The 17,861-nt window shown below is 42.6% G+C and overlaps 1 protein-coding gene across 2 annotated transcripts in view; it reads right to left on the reverse strand.

Annotated features, from left to right (window-relative positions):
• Positions 1-12,884: 12,884 nt before the first annotated feature.
• PCDH11X (protocadherin 11 X-linked) overlaps positions 12,885-17,861 on the reverse strand; it is a 749,953-nt gene continuing 744,976 nt past the window's right edge. For both annotated transcript variants that reach the window (XM_081897548.1, XM_081897549.1), the window contains 2 exons: positions 16,557-16,989; positions 12,885-13,314 (listed from right to left, as the gene is read on the reverse strand). In XM_081897548.1, the coding sequence (XP_081753674.1) occupies positions 16,598-16,989 (392 nt within the window). In that variant the 3' untranslated portion in view covers positions 12,885-13,314; positions 16,557-16,597. The remainder of the gene's footprint in view (positions 13,315-16,556; positions 16,990-17,861) is intronic.

Consider the following 17,861-nt stretch of genomic DNA (forward strand, 5'->3'; position numbering starts at 1 on the left):
GAAGAAAGATTAAACACAACATGTTATGTGGCAAAAAAAGGTTAGATTTGTTTTTTTAAATAAATAACAAATGAGAGGATCGATCAATTAGCTGAATAACTAAGCATGGGCAGACTGAGTTCAATGGTTACATAAGAGGGAAGTCTCTCTTACCACCACCAGGCATGTAAGGAAGAAAGCTATTTGCTCTCCTGCCAAGAATTCTTTTGCTATATGAGCCTTGCTATATGAGTCCAACCTGTGCACCCTGACTCTGCTGCTCAGCATTTACCAGGATGCACAGACTAGGCCCAAATGGAACCCCCAAGTACCCCAAAGCCTCTATTGCTCTCCCCCATAGTGCCTCAGCATGGCATTACGTGGCCTGCACTGATAGCCAAACAGCTGAACAATGGCAAATGAGGAAAGGCTGTTCTACAGTGTGAAGTATGAGAAAATGGGGAATCCCAACAGCCAATCTGAGACTCGCCCAAAATTCCTACTTGGTCCCACACTAAACAACTAGCCCAAACCCATACTGTAGAAGGAGGGAGGATACTGCAAAGAGCAAAGGAGGGAGAAGCAGCAGAGCAGCCTTAAAGGGGCTGGTCAACCCTTATCCACACTGATTGGCAATGGTTCTGCAGGATGGAGAGAAGCCACCGCCAACAGGTGCAAAAATAAAAGTCTGAATTCGGACAATATGATTCAACTTCAAGTGCACACAGGGTATATTCCTGAGATCAAATTAATGCTGGAAAAAATGGATTCTTGGCAAGATAAAGCCCCCCATTCTCTCAACACATAGAAATCCTCTTTGTGGAATGCTGAAGAAAAAAGCCATTTTACTATAATTCCAGATAAATCAAATGCATGCAGTAGAGTGGTATATCATCATCATAAAACATGATCCATCTGATCAAATAAAGATGTTCTTTAGCCTTGCTTAAAATATGTATGAATCAGACTGTGTAACAGCATATGAGCCTCTAATACAACCCACTGGATTATATCACTGAATTAAAAGACTTCCTTGAAATCCCAGGGACTTATTTTCTCTGCCAATTCTTTAAGTGTATTTTTCATGAAGCAGTAAGCTTGGTGTTTCTAATCTTATGAAATGCCAACTACAGTACTGCCTAATGTACACTACTAGGCTGCCAAAAAACCTACCCAATATCTTATATTTATAGAACCACATCTCAGCATGGAGGGCAAATGTTATCTATGGGGCCACTTCAGTAATTGTAATCTCAAGTTTGAAACTCAAACAACTTCTATCAACTTTTCTTGCTAGTCCTAGGCACTGGTTCCTAGAGCTAGAGTAAGTCTTCTTCAGCCTGGTGCTCTTCACATTAGCTGGTACTGATACGAGTTATATTACAGAACAACTGAAGGTGCCCAAGTTGTGAGAAACAGCTTGTGATTGGATAGCCCTCAAATGTAAGTCCTTGGCCTTAATACGAAGTCCTCTAAACATCAGCCCAATCCCAGTTAGCATGCATAAGTACAAAGCACCCACACAGAGCAAATTAGCAATTACAATGATGACTGAGAAATGTCACTGATATACCCTACTGGTGGGGTGGACAGTTCTGGGCAGGAGATCATAGTTCAATGGTAGTGAACATGTTTTGTATGCAGCAGGACTCAGATTAAATCCCTTGCTGCCTTGCATCTCCAGTCAAAAGTGATTAGCTAGTAAGTGATGCCCAAAACCCCTGCCTGAGTCCCTAGAGGGCTTGTCATAGTGGGCAATACTGACTTAGCTGGACTTGGTGTGATATAATATCATATATCCCATCCAATGTTCCAGTTAAATTAATTCTTTTAAATGCCACAGACATTTATGAAATTACAATTTAGCACATCAAGATACTCCATGCAGCCCTCCTTCCTATGTTTCTAGTGTGATGTTGTGGCTTATTTCCCAAGATCTGATCCCCCACCTTGAAGGCAATGTTTGGAAGAAGGCCTCATGTTAGGTGGGGATATAACCTACATTTACTTTATGAGTCATCCCATTCCTCACATCACGTTTATGGAGTATATGTGCACCTGAGCCTGGGAAAATGCTGTAGCTCTGTGACAGAGCACCTGCTTTGCATTCAGAAGGTCCCAGGTTCAATCCCCAAAATCTCCAAGTAGGATTGAGAATGTCCCCTGTCTGAGCCACTGGAGAGCTGCTGCCCATCAGTGCAGACAACATTATGCTTCAGGGAGCAGTGGTCTGACGCTGTATAAGGCAGCTATGTGTTATCTGAATGGAAGCCTTCCCCAATCACTGATGCCGAGTTACTGTCAGAAGTGTCTCACCTGGTCAGATGGAGTCACTATATTGGCTTCTTGGCACATGGGTCCTGGTGAAGGAGTGAGGGGATAGAAAGTTCACCCACACAAGCAGGAGCACTGGATTGCTTCTGCAAGTGAGTTTGCAGAGCATTAACTCTCCTGCCTCCCCCCCCCCCCTCCAATAAGCGTCACTTTCTAGGAAACTAGTACTATGCCCTACTTGCTGAGTTGCTTTTGGTTACTATTATTTCAACCAGTTGTGTTTTTCTCATAGATTTCAGCACAATGGCAATCCATAGTATATGGATTCCATTTGCCATTGTGATATTTTTTTCGGAATATAATGAAGAAACATATACCAAACAGCACGTCTGTTTACTAAGAAGATTGCTGTTTCGCAACTGATAAAGGTTTGGTTTGAATGCTGAAGTGTTTCCTGGCTCCAAATCTAGTGTTCTTTCTTAGAAGTTCTGCTTCAGCTGGTCTTAAATTGATGGATGAGCCAATAACTCAGCCTGAACATGGGCTGAACTTGAATACTTCTTACTTATTCAGGTTTTTCCTCTTTCTCAGGTGCCTATGAAGACTGTGATCCTGGCTCACAGTGACGTGGTATGATGTGACATGCTATACAGGACCAAAAGCAGAATCCATCTGAGTATCAGTTGCAAGGCAAAAAACAAAAAAAAACAAAAACAGGAGAGAATATTGCCCTCACTGTCCCGCATTTGGGCTTTTCATAAAAGTGTTGAGGTTTTTGCTTACAGTCAAGCAACACACACACACACAATCATCCGTTTGAGCACTGTGGAGGCAAAATGTTGGATTAGACTGGTCATTTATCTCACGTTCATGTCTGATTTTTATCATTTAAAGAGCAACCACAAGGCTGGGGCCATCAGAATTGGGACCACAATGTGTGTGTGCATTGGCAGGGTGGGGGATAGGAAGGAATCAATCTTTACCTCCACACCACAGTCTGAATGCAGATTGAATCTATTAACCCCAGTTAGAACTCTCCTGTAGTGAAGTCACTATGCCAGTATACTGGATCAAAGAATCGGACTGCACATTTTAAATATTTATTGCATTACCTTGTTAAACCTTTTCACTGTCATATAACCTCATTTCACTCACTTTGTCTACCCAGTCAAGATTCATCTTTCAACTTCATATTTTGATTCTCTTATCTTTTCAGATCTCTCGCTCTCTTTTTAACAGCTACACAGAAGACTTACTTTTTTAATAAAAAAAAAGGATGGAGCATTTGTATCCATCTTCTTGAATACATTGTGCTACATTGTGAGTTTTAACTGATTTTTAAATGAATCATGGAAAGCACTAGAGAGGGTTTTCAAAGGTGTGTTCTTAATAGTTAAGTGGGTCCTCACCCACTTCTTGCATGTGGAAGTTAGATCAAACACATTCTATTTCAACTGAATGACTTGCAGGGCTGCTGCCTGTTGAGGATATTGTTTTCTAAAGTATGGCAGGTTAAGGCCTTTTTTCCCTTTAAAAAAATGGGTTCTGAAATTATTTTACAGAACTTTATAGCATTTGTATTGAAAGAGAAAGAAAAGGAAATAGTATTCTTTCCCTATGTGATTTCTCCTTGACTATATATACCTGGTTTTGTGACTAATTCTCCACCTGCACTATACCTTTACAACGGTATTATACGTCATTTAATAGGTATGGGTTTTCCAAGAATATCCTGGTTACTTTGTTAAGGGTGCTGAAAGATGTTAGGAGACGATTATTCCCCTCACAGAGCCACAGTTTCCAGAGTGGTTTAGCAATCAATCCCTCTTCCCAAATCTAGAACATTTGGACAATCTAGTTCTAGTACATCTGGTTGGACACTGTGAGAACAGGATACAGGAGAAGAGAGACCTTTGATCTGATATAGCAAGGCTCTTCTTATGGTCTTGGGTCCCATGCTGTGGGTGTCCAGTGTTGGCACACACTGCATTGCACCATGACATCGCACCATGGGGGAGGGGCAAGCTGGGGCAGGGCGCACTGCCAGAACTGTGTCCCTCCCAGCGCTCTCCACTTTGAGGGCTGCTGAGCAGGACAAAATGCTCAGCCGGTCTAGGAGGCTGCTAGAGGGTGCCTGCAAGTGATGTGGCGCAGCAGCTCTGGTTCCCTGCAGTCACTTGCAGATGCCCTCCTGAATCTTGCTGGAGGGTGTCTGAGGGGAAGGCAGTGGGTGGAGACCAGCCCCATGTTTCCTTCTTGGGCAGAGCATGGTGCCTGCAGGCGCCTGAGCCACTGTATGACATGTGGCTCAGATGTGTTGCGGGTTTCATGGGGCCAGCACAGGGTAGTTGCGTACCTCCTGGCCACCCTCTGGGAGTCGGGATAGGGGACAAAGCAGCCCAGCACACTGGAAGCCAAGCCTAAGGACACACTGATTTTGGGAGCAGTGCACTGGGCTCCGGGGCACCTGAACCTAGGTGTTCCCTTGGGCTCTGGTGCGCCACCCCAAGGTAAGTGCCGCCCAAGGCGCCACTTACGCCCAAGGCGTGGGGACACACGCCTAGCTACACTACTGCAGCAAATGAGCAAGCAAACCTGTCACAGTGGAAAGCCCTGTGGGTGAGGAGGGGCAGGAGTGGATGGGTTGGTGTGCCACTCTTCTCACTCTGCCGCCTGAGGCAAGTAGCTCACCTTGTCCAATGCAGACCCTTCCCTCCATGTAGATGGTTTGTAGAATCAGCCGGTCAATAATTAGAACACTAATTTGCTAAGCATGTTTCAACAAATAGATACACTACGCTAGGGTTACCAGACGTCCTCGTTTCCCAGGGACAGTCCCTGGATTTGTGAATAAGTGCCCGGACAAATTCCATCCCCGGAATGTCCCCAGATTTCATCTAATGTCCCTGGGAAATACAGCAGCGGCAGTCTCAGCAGCCCAAAGCAGTTGGCTCTGGCTGGCTGCTTGGAAGTCCCCATATGATGGTGATGCAGGGGCTCTAAGATGCATCTTCTGGGCTGCCTCCACCTTCCCTGACCCCAGCAACTAATCAGTGTAGGGAGGCTTCATGCTGCCTATGAGAGCAGCCTCCCAACTCCTACTTGTGTAAATTCAGGATCGGAGCGGGGATCTCTCAGCTGTGAAGGAAGGCTTCACACTGCCTATCAGAGCTTGTGTGCAAACAGGAGTAGGAATGGGATTGGGGCTGCTCCAATGGGAAGGGAGGCATCACGCTGCCCAAGCCTGCTCTCCCAGGTATCACGGAATAACCCCACAACTTGGCCTTCCATCATACATGTCATCTCTTTCATCAGTACCACACCGACTTGCATTTATTCATGCAAGGTTCAATGTTTTTCCATCGAACCTGCTGAACCACAGATTTTCCAAGGGTTTGGTGTCTCCGCTATGCGAGTGTGACGGGAAAACAGTTGAATCTCTTCCACACATAATGTTCAACTGTCCCTTACATAGCATAAATTCCTGGGTCCTGCTTTACTGCGCTTGGTTGGCAGGCCTGTTGAGTCACATGCCGCACTGCTCTTGCAGGATACAGATCCTTCTGTAACTCTGCAGGTGGCGAGATTCCTGAATGCGGTTATCTCACACACAAAAACCACCAAAAAACAACAACAACAAAAACTAATCGGACAGTTATGATGAGAGTGCATGACGGATCTCGTCTCCAGTTCTCCTTTCTCTGTGAACCGTCCCTCGGATCTTTCCGGGCCCCAAGCTGTTATTTGTCACTGCTCAATGTCCCACTCTTGCATCGTGGTGTTCCTCTTCTGTCGTTCGATGTATTGGTTTTTATGCTTCTGTGCTTTTATGTTTGTACATATTTTATGGGCTAATAGCCGTAAATAAATATAAGATAAGACCAAGCCTCGCTGCCACTGCCGCCCTCCGCCTTCCATGCCAGACCTACCGTGCACCACTTCCCCACCACCACCGAAGAACCAACAACTCAGGGGCTGCCCAGGCTCCTCTGCCACCACCATCGCAGCAGCATCGACATCCTGAACGCTAATTAATTAATTAATTAATTAAAGCATCCCCAGATTCATTGAAAAAAAATTGTTAACTTTACTCTTCCTCGCAGTGTTTCGTTCAGAATTGGGGGCCCCTTTCAGGCAGTGTAGCATTGAGATTCAGTGATATTGCACCTCTGCACACACATTCTAAATTCCTGATTTTGGGCATTGTAAACAAAGAACTCCAAGTCCTATGAACACATGAGTCCTGTGTGGCCCAAGCACTGTGGGAGCAAACCAGGAAAAAAAATAAGTTAAGACAGCTTTAGCAACTTATTTCTTGAACGATTCCATTTCATACTTTTGAAGCCTTTTAAATATTGATTTGAACTGTTTTATCCAGCAGGCAGATAAGTACACAACACATGGTGAACCTCCCCACCCTCACCCCCTCTCCCAAAAAAAGACTCTTCTTTTTTTTTTTTTTTTTGCTTTTGTGGCTCTAATTTTATTAATAAGCATCTTAATTAACAAGACAACATGCTGTACATAACCTGAAAGAGAACTACAGTGGGTTTAACTGGACTTCCAATGCTATTGAACTTAACAGCGTACAATGCCCAACAGCACGATTCTAAAGCGTGGATTAGGGCAGTTTCAGTACAAATACACAGACTTAATCACTTTCAAATCCTGTAGTATGCCACAGAGTGAAAAAATCTCCCTGAAGTACAAACTCAAATACATGTATTTACAAAAGCTTTTTTCGGATATCTTCCATAACTAGGGTTAACATGACATACACATAGTTTTGTTTCCTAGGATTTACCAAATACAATCCTTGCCTGCAAGCCTGTTTACTTATGATCACAAAACCCAACTCTTTACTTTTACAAAAAGATAAAGCCCAGACCTGAAACAAGTAGGATTTGTACAAGAGGATGACTGTTATGAACCTTGCTCCAATTTCAGCACACATAATTTGGCCAATGCATTGTGCCCTCATTAAACAAAGGTTGTTAAAGGAGCCTATTTTCTTTTGTCAATTAAGATTAATCACACATTTATGTCAAGAGAGCCCACACACTGGGGGGGTCTTTTTAATTTGCAGGCATCAACAGGCTGCACCTAAATGCTGACAATGACACTTCTTTTTCTGTCTGAAATAATTTCTAAATAATTAAGAACAAGTTTCTAAATAATCTATGTTTATTTTGATTTAGAATAAGATACCACTCATTGCTGAGAAGAATTTGGTTTGATCAACGGAGAGGGAAACAGTGCAGTAAAGACGGCAAGCTCTTTAAAAAATAAATAAATCTACAAAACCAAATGAAATTTGACTTTCTTATTATACTCAGCAACCAAACATACTGCTGCCTATTTCCACTCCTGTTTCCCCCCCCCCCTCTTCCCCTCTTGGCAGAATCCTATTCACACTTCAGAATGAAGCTACTCTAGGATGGAGAAAGGAACAGTTGCAACATCCCTCTAAGTATAACTTGAAAACTGGTTTTAATTCAAAATGGATTTTTTAAAAAATCCTTTAAAAAAAAAAAAGCCCAAACCCCTCCCCTAAGAAGCAGTTTGCACATGGATGCCCATTGATGACTGTGTCACAGATTTAACCACAAGGAGAGGTGTTCTATAACCCAGGAGGGGCTGGTGTGGTGAGGAGGGGTCATGGAGATGATCTCCCAGCCATGGAGCTGATCTCATCACTGCTTCCTGGGATGGCATGTGCGTGTGGTAGGGCAGCAGTGAAGGCAATCAGGGTGCACCATTGGCACCAAATTGAACCTCCCAGTTGGGCACAAAAGTTGCCTCAAACTCACTGCTGCCTTGCTCTGCCACATGCCAGTAAGTGGCAATGATTCCAGTGCTTAGAGGCTCGCTCTGCGTTGATTCCACCGGCCCCTTTTGCTACAACCTAATGCTACCTCAGACACCATATATATTTATTTATAATTATATATATATATATACAGAGAGAGAAAGAGACACAGAGAGAGAGAGAGTGAGAGTGTCATTTTTCACACATTGCACAAACCAATGCAGAGTGAGGAGAAACCTATTGTTGTGCATAGATGTGTGAATCAGCTAGAAAGGAACACAGTATTATTTCCAACAAACATGTTTTAAAACAAAACCGTTCCTTGTTTTAAACATTGTTTGACACTTTGTTCACCTGAGGAAGGCAAAAAGTGCACCCCCCTCCCATTTATAATGTATAGTATGAAATAAATCTATGTAGCTACACAGTATGTACTGTGGTATATAGTTTTAAGTTTCTTTTTTTAAAAAAATAAATCAATCAATTTCAGGCAAATAAAGGAAACTAAGCCAGATGACTAAATAAGATGACACAGATGGTACTGGATGATTGCTTAGATATGGTAACATGTGTAAATGTCCATGGATGTTATTGGGTACTGGCGAGAAAGGCTCAGAAAGAGTCCAGATATTATTATTATTTTGTATGCTAGATAATTCAGGCACAGTTGTCCTCTTCAAGTATTCTCTAGTCAAGTTAATTAAACCCATGGAGGGGGAAGGGGAGTGGCAAAGGGACAGATGCATTAGCTCTCCCTCCTCACCACCATTCTGAATGCCCTTCCCCAAAGATGGAAGGGAAACTACTTAAGCTGTTCACATTTTAAAATGAACACACAAAACCTGCATCTTCTGAAAAATGTACTCTTCCCTGAAATTTGTCATACAGAGCCCCGATCTCTCACCAAAAAGACCTGTACCCACCCCGCAAAAGAAAGATGGCAAATGTTAGGAAAAAATGTGCACAGAAACAATTGTATTGGGGAAAATAGGACACAAAACTTGAACTGAAACACACCCATCCTTCAGAATGTACGCACATTTTGCAATGCTACCCCCAAGCCAACAAACATGTACAAAAATGAACTCCCGGGGGGGAGACACCAAGACTGGGGACAAAAGAGGAATTGAAAAAAGCCAGAATATTTTTTTTAAAGGGTAGGGAGCTTCCACAAGTATAGGAGTTCTCTCTCTCTCTGAGTTTGGAGGATTATCAGGGTGGTGATGGGGCACAATGAGCACACTTGTCTGTGCAAACAAACCCCCTCATGTGATTAATTAAAATGACTAGAGAATGCCTGAAGAGTGAGGCTTGTATTCCTCCTCTGGAGCTCTCTATAAACACTGTAAGGGGCATATCATCCTGCATGGAATTTCTGTCAATGAAGGGAGAGAATTGTGCACCCGATGAAATGTGTACCCAGATAAGTGTTCCTCCATTCAAAATTAAACGTAGTTATTGGTGTGAGACATCAAGTAGCATGCTGGCTGTCCCATGTGAATCCATAACCACAGTTTTGGAAGTGGGGGAAACTATGGGAAACTTCACTGATCTATTGATGCATGCAGTTTAGTATTGTCTGTAATGACTGGCTAGAAGCTCTCTGAAGTTTAAGGTGGGGGTCTCTCTCAGCTCTAACTGGAGATGCTGGGGATTGAATATAGGACTTACTGCATGCAACACTGATCTCTGCCACTAAGCCTAGCCCATCCAAAACAATATGGCATAAATGAGCTTTGTAGTTTCAGGGAAGGACTGACGTGCATGGAGCTTGGCCCAGTGTGATGCATGGTGGCAGAGCCAATCTGATGCTTCTGCTGCCACATGTTGCACCAAGTCAATCTTGCTGTGCTGCACCATTCCCCTTTCTTTCTCAGTAAGCATGTGACCCACGGTGTTAGGAAGCTAGAAGAGTAACGCTGCCCCATTGACAGCACTTCACTGGCCACTATTAGTCCCCAGCACTTCCTGTTTAAAAAAGGATCGAGCATTAGATGATGAGAAGACCTGTACCTGAGACTCAGGAGAACTGCTGCCAGACGGAGTAGGCAACACTAAGCTAGATGAACAATTATCTGACCTATGTTCCTAACCAATTAAAAAAAATGAATAAAAATGAATGGAAGTGCACATGGAGCTTCTGAGAGCAAGTGCTCTATCTCTCTCTCTGTATGAATATAGGAGGTCATTAGCTAAGGGACATCTGTGTATGGAACAGAGATTCTACTCCCACGGTAGCTCATACTTTGCTCTCTAGTCGGTTCACATAGGCGTCACTTAATGACCTCATCATGATGACTTGCACATGTGAATGAGACATCAGCTTTCAATTCCACATGTCTGATTGTTATCAAACTTCTCACACAGATTATATATATATATATATATATATATAATCAGAGCCTGTTTAGCTGAAGGCATCAAGAACAGAATAAGTGGGTGTTTCAAGTGTTCAAATCTGAGGGCTCAAACATGTAAAAATCTCAGTTTCATGCAGAACAGGCAGCAGTTTGTTTTTACTGCTTGATTGGAACACTCGAAAAGCCTTGAGCCCCTATTGGAATGAATTGTTTTATACTGAAGATAAGCGATACCACATAGCATCATCAGCTGTTTAGTGGTACTGAGAGAAACTCAGTTTTTACCTAAGGGTAAAAACATTACAAATGTGATCATTAGAATAGTAGTCTGGACTTTTGAAACCTGGGTTCAAGCCCTCACTCACTTATGTAATTCACTGTGTTGACTTGGGGCTAAAATGACATTGCTCAGTCTAACCTACCTCAAAGGGTTGTTCTAAATGTAACATCTATCTCTTTGAGATCCTTGGAGGAAGCCTGAGATGCAGATGAAGCATCCACTGGAGCTGCCAAAGATAATAATAATTGCTGCCCCTCACCTCCTCCTCTTCCTCCCCGGAATGCCCAATGGTGGAGGATGGTCACATGGTAGGCAGCAGAGGAAGTGGCAGTGGGCAGTGGAAGCTCAGCAGCCAACAAGTTGCAAGAGGCAGTGAGCAGCACACCCCATGGGGACCAAATCTGCCACCCCTTCCAACTCTCTGGAGGCTGCTGCTTCCTCACCTTGCCTCATGGATGGTTTTATGCATGGGAATGCATTAGTAGTAACCATTCAAAATGCAAGCAATCTAATCTGATAAACGGTGTTTTCCCCCAGTAGTTTTAAGTCTTGATATTTAATTCTTCCTATATAGCTTTAAAGCACCATAAAGTTCATTGACACAATTTCCCCCCTCGCCTAATATATTGTGGCAAGACCTAGCAGGAACCATGAAAGTCTTAAAACACGTTAACTATGAACTTTTTTGTGTATTGATTTTCCATGACAGCACTCTCAATTTGCTATTAGGAGATGAAGCCATTTAATTCTGATGGATGGGTAAAATCAGCTCAATATTTTAGCTGTTCAAGTGGATATAAGAAAGCTAGTTTGGGGAAACTTTATGTTTTACCAGTGATTTTTTCATAATTTAGTAGTCTTATCATTCTGTGTCAGGGTCCAGAAATCAATGCAGTGCTTCCTATGCCCATGGGAAATCAAAGACACCAACACATAGGTTGATGGAATCTTAGTCAGGGCTAACCTAGTTAGATGGGGGCCATATAATTAATAACATCATCATCATTATTATTATTCGTTGGAACAAACACTGGGTAAAATCACCTTTAAGTTCTTTTGTGCAAATCCCATAAAAATTGGACCTGCACAAGCAAGTCAAGTGAGCACTCCACAGATCTTTGAGATCTAGGTATCCAGCAGGCAAAATAACCAAGCAGAATTTTCCAGCATATACAACTGAACTGCGAATTTGCATAAGAAGCATTTCTGGAGGTACTGACATTGTGGTTGGAGTAAGGTCTTGCTTCTCATCTGTAATATAGCATATATACCCTGCCCCCATGGATGTATTGAGAGCTTAGATCTGGTATGAAAGCTACAAGCTTGTTATAATTTGGCTGAGAAGTTTCAACAACCACTCATTTCTTATCAGGTGCAGACATTTAGGTCACCCATAAGCCTGCTTTAGGCACTAGAAAGAGGGCTACATGGGAGGGGGGTTGTAGTGGGATGAGTGTGATAGCACCACCCACTTCTCTAGCAACATTTTCCTTGCCTTCCTTGTGTGGTAAGAGACTATTTGCAGTGAGAGCCTTATAATTCCATGGAGGTTCATAGCACATTTGAGAACCCCAGTTATGCAAAAGGTTCTAAAAGGTGTTGGCAGCCTCCACGGATATAAAAAGCTCTCCAACACAGTCTGTCACCTTCTACAAGCTGAAAAGCTTGGTTGGATTTTCTAGGCTTGCCTTTAAATGCAAACTTAATCAACTTTCTCTCTCCCTGCCCCCTCCCCCCGCCAATAGGGCCTATAAACAATATTTTGTAAGATTAACTTTTAAATGGAAGAAGTAAACTTTAAACTTAACAATTATGTGTGCATGTGCATGATCAAGGCCTATGTCGACTATTTTCTAAAACAACAAAGAAGCTTTTTTTTTTTTTAATACAAAGCGAACACTGAAGACTTAAGTGAAGGTTTCCTGGAACCGAAGCTGCTTTCTGATTGATTTGTCAAAGTATTTACTGTGCTTGAATTAGTGTTGAGTCGTTGTGTCAGTATCTAAAGCATTAACATGTATCCCAGAATTTACATGCAGTGAGCCCTATCTCAGACAAAGCATTTTGTGGGGTTAGGGAAAGATACACAATAACATAGCCTGAGCTTTATATGAATTAAATGCAACTGGAAAGTTAAAAGTGAAACTTCTCTTGTAATTATTATTATTATTATTATTATTATTATTATTATTATTATTATTATTAGTATTACTTTACATTACATGTTAAAAGCAAAATGTGTTCAGAATAACAGTGGGGATAATAAAGCTACTTATAGTTGCCGAGGGCAATACAGAGAAACTCTGTTAGCATTCATTGGAACCCTCGGCAACAGGAATTTCAATAAATTTACAAGCCATTTTATATTACAGTAATTATACACACAGAGGTTTGCTCATAAGTTACAGATTTTAAAGTTACATTGATGAGCCTACATGAAGTTCTTTTCACAGGAAAAGATTCTTCTTCTTTTTCAATCACACTTTGCTTCCTTCTCTCCATCAAATTTCGATTGTCTGTGGTAAAGTAAAATTGGAGCTAGGAAAGCTGTTCGATTGTGTTACAGACAGGTTATTTGGTTGCAGAATGTACAAGACTGCAGGAATCAAAGGCTAGGGAGAAAGAAAAAGCAAGTGGATCAGGACTCTTTCATATTGAAAAAAAGAAGAAGACATATTTTCTGTACCCGGTATAGCCTTTACTCGCTATTCATTATACTGTATATGAAAACTAGCACACAGAGATCAGTCATGAATGTCTAATCTTCTCTGGTACATCACCTTGAGCTGCTACAGAATAATGATAACAAGGGGGACTTCATAATTACATCCCTCAAACATTTGCTTCCTGGTCCTCTCATTCTTTAGACTAATGCCAGTGATTTGCTTCAGCATAGACTGAGCAAAAAATGCCAAGAATTATTTTGCCTAATGGCTTTTGCATACAACGTGTGAAGTTACAGAGTGAAACCTACAGGAACTGACAACATACATTCACTACCACAATGTTGTCTCCTAGAGGATACTTGTTTAACACCAAGAGGCACAACACAGGCCCATGCAGAGAGTGGGGTGGGTGGGTGAGGGCAATCAGGTACACTTGTTCTGGGCCTCAGAGGGCTAAGCTGGTTGGGAGCCCCCACCAGGGACCAGCTGCTTTTTGTTTGTTTGTTTGTTTCAGTTTATAATCGAAGTCTAACAAGACTTGGGTCTTGGGCCTCATATAAGCTCTGCATGGGCCAGGCACAACACAACTCATAAAGGTCTATCTATTTGATTGGGGAATCGAGGGGCATAATAATAGGAATCTTTATAGCCATCCACAGAGACATAATATACAGTACAGCAGAGCCGGGGGATTCTTTTTCAGCTGAAGGGAAGCATTCCGGTGTAGGCAAACTCCAAAGAAGGCGGGGGGGGGGGGCTGGCCAGTGATGCATAGGGTGAAAGGCAACATGTAGGTGGACCCAGACACAAAAGTGTACGGAGCAACAAGTGTGGCTCTTACTTTTATACAGCAGGCTATACTCCAGCTGTGCAAATGTCAGAGGTTTCTACACCCTGCATGCACATCTCTCCACCTATCCTCTATCACAGTTCAGGGACATATTCCACTCAGGAAAAAGCACATGAGCATGTAGCCTTGGTCTGGTGCGGGGTATGACCAGAGGAGATGGGTGTGGCCTGATGGGGAAACATAGCATTGGGGAAAGTTACAAGGGCCAGAAAGGCTGGAATGGTGCTTTGAACTTCCAGGTCTGAGGTTCTGCACCCCTGATTTTGTGTGTGTGTGTGTGTGTGTGTGTGTGTGTGTGTGACTTCGAGGAGTCATACTCCAAAATAAGGGAGTATTGTCTTGGTTTGGGGATGTTTTGCAGATCAGACCTATACTTGTGAAAATAATACGTGAAAAAGTGGAAGATAAGAGGTATATCGTCTCCTGTATGGTAAGCTGAAATTTCTTGCCTAAAGCTAGAATCCCAACCCCTCTTAACTAGCATAGTTCAATAAGACTTATGTCTCAGAAGACATGGTTAGGATTGTGCTGTAAAAGGTTTAATGGTACTCTCCTCCAAGTTGGCTAGCTTGAGTTCTTCATTGCTCTGTCCTGGTTTGTAGGTTTGTTAATTTTGTTGAGAAAATGTTTGGGGGTGAAAAGGGGAAATGCCCCTGCCAGGAGCTATTTATACTTCTGCTTATTCACCACATGTTGTAAACCTGATGGTGTCATGGCACCTTGCAGCCTGTCAGAGGAACAGTTAAGTGAAAATGTCAAGGAGGGAAAAAGAAGCTAGTAATCAGTTTGAATGCCAGGGAGGGGACATGTGATTCTATACTGCCCCCTCTTTTCCCCCAGATTGCTGCTGCAGCAGTTTATCATAGCTCACCAAATCAAATCAGATACTAGAAGGTATAGTCCTTCTTCGCACCCATTGGGACCTTGTTTTGGCTGAGATCTAGGCCCCACCTGCACTATAAATGTTGAGCATTATCATACTGCTTTAAATACTCAATAATCTTGGGAATGGTAGTTCATTTACGATGCTGAGAGTTGTTAGGAGACCCCTATTCCCCTTACAGAACTATAATTCTCAGAGGGAAGAAGGTTTGACTATTAAACCACCCTGGCAATTGAAGCTCGGTGAGGGGAATAGTGGAGGTCTCTTAACAATGCTCGGCACACTTTAACAAACTACATTTCGGGGGGGGGGAGTTGTGTGGGGGGAGAGAACCATGGTCATTTAAAGTGGCACAGTACCGCTTTACATGCATAGTGCAGATGGGGCCCATGCCATTGTGCTTTTTTAAATGGCATGTGGAGCTGCAGGATATCACACACACACACACAAAATGTGCTCCCCAGGTGGACCCCCATTTTTATATATATATAAAAATCTTCCCTCTCCACACCTCATCACCAGTTTCTCAGTGATAGCTTTGCAGCACAGGTAGGATAGAGGAAACAACGCATCAAATTTCCTGCAGTTTGCAAGGCTGGAAGAGACCGATCTGTTGCAACCCTTTGTGATACCACACCAGCCCTTCCTCTCCTAAATGTCTTTGCCCTTCTTCGCTTACAAACCCAGCACTAAGCAAGATGCCCTCATCAAGCCAGAAGATACTGGACATTGTAGGTGTGTGTTCCCTGGGCTATGGTGGAGAATAAATTTATTGCACATTTAATGCAACATTGCAAAGGCTCAGATCTCTTCAGGTGCTTCAAGTGCATGTGAACAGATCACTTTTGTTTGTTTGTTTTAAACAGTTTATACCACCCTTCATCATTTTGGTCTTCTGGGAGGCACATGCCATATTGTAGGTTGCATGTACCATACCACCTTCCTAATGTTCCCACTTTTGGAACTCACCAACATAACAGGAATACTTTACTTTCCATTTTTAGTTCCCTCATGAAGAATTGCAAGGCTCTGTCATGAGTATAATAATTATACTGGGTGTTCATCATCATTATTATTATTATTCTGTACAAGTTAAAAGTATGACCTGAAAGCAAAGAGTTTATCCGAAAGTTCTCCTCTTTGACTGTTGCTGAGCAGATCTTTTCCAAAACTTGCTGTCACTTCTATCAAAAAAGGGATACCAGCCTTGTCTTTAAATGATATTTTGTGTCATGACAGCTCATTGGGGAAAGAATCACACTTTTTTGTTTCCTTTTTTCCTTTTGTTTTTTGCATACTGTTATATACTGATTAAGCTGAATTTCCTTTAACTTGTTACTTAGGATAGAGGTCTTCAGCTTCAACTCAGAATTCTTATATACATGAATATTAACAAACCTGAATAGGTTTGCATATGCATTATAATTGTGTTAAGCTGTGCCTATATACACTCACACTTTAAAGCCCGAAATAGCTTGATTTGTCAAGGTATGCCTTTATAGTTGGTGCTCATGGATCAAAGTAGCGTTCTTCCCAGATATGGAGGCTGCCTGGGCCGGGATGAAGTTTGCAAGAGGAATGACTTTGACTGGGTCTTCACTGGTGCAGTGTCTTTCGCAGGTGTTGTAGAACTGAGGCCTGGGTCCCCCTTGGCCTTTGTCAGTATCATCCTTCGGAAGGGGCCTTCCGAGGGTGTGCCTTCCCTCTGGCATGGCTCCACACCCCCATCCTTGCTGGAAGCCGAATGCTGGCAAAGGAGGATTGGATTGCTGGTACTGTGTCAGGGAAGGAGGCATCCAGCAATTATCAGAATGGCCAAGGATGAGACATTCTTGTGTGCAGGTTTCAGAAGCTTCAGCAAGAGCTTTTTGGAGGTTCACTTCAATAGCTTAAAAAGAAAAGAGAAGAAGATTAGGTGTCATTTAATAATATTTATTTCTTGTAGAGCAGGGGTGGGGCCCTCCAGATGTTGCTGGACTCCATCGTTCTTGAGAACTGGTTATGCCAGCTATGACTCATGGGAGTTAGGAGTCCAGCAACAGTGAGAGGAACACAAGTTCTCCATTCCTGATGAATTCTATTTGTGATGTTCTGGGGTAACAAGTTTCAGAACACTATTCAACTGAATAACTCTTTAGCTTTATTGTAATTATACATGTATGATTTCATTAACTATGGACATTTATAGCAACATAGGAAGCCACTTTATACTGAATCAATCCATTGCTCTTTCTAGTTCAATACTGTCTACTCCGACTGGCACCAACCCTCTGGGTGTTCAGATAGGGAGCTCTCCCAGCCCTACCAGGAGATGCTGGAGAGGGAATCTGTAGCCTGCTTCATGTGGGATAACCAGTCTCAGGTTAACCAGTCTCATATAACAACGTTCTTAAATCTAATTAATGCATGAAGGGATTGATACCATAGAGCATGCTGTCCTGCCAGGCTTAGCTAAGTCACTTCCCTCAACTAGAGAGGAACTACCGGTAGGTAATCAAGCCTTTGTTCTCTCCAGTCTACCTGAGAAGCTCAGCATGTGGAGATGTTTGAGCTAGAGGCTCCAGCTCACCCCTCTTGGCTCTCACCAGCCATTCTTTAGTTCCTCTACCAGTAATTTAGGAACTTGCATCACTTTGTAACTAAGCCAAGTTTTACTGCCTGTGCAACTTTCTGAAGCCCAAGAATCTGGCCTTTGGAAAGTTTGTAAGTATTTTTTTTTTAAAGTTATCAAATGTGTGGTCTTTTTCCTATGCTGGTGGA

This window comes from Podarcis melisellensis (genome assembly GCF_964234715.1).
Source record: "Podarcis melisellensis genome assembly, chromosome: Z".
Taxonomy (NCBI): domain Eukaryota; kingdom Metazoa; phylum Chordata; class Lepidosauria; order Squamata; family Lacertidae; genus Podarcis; species Podarcis melisellensis.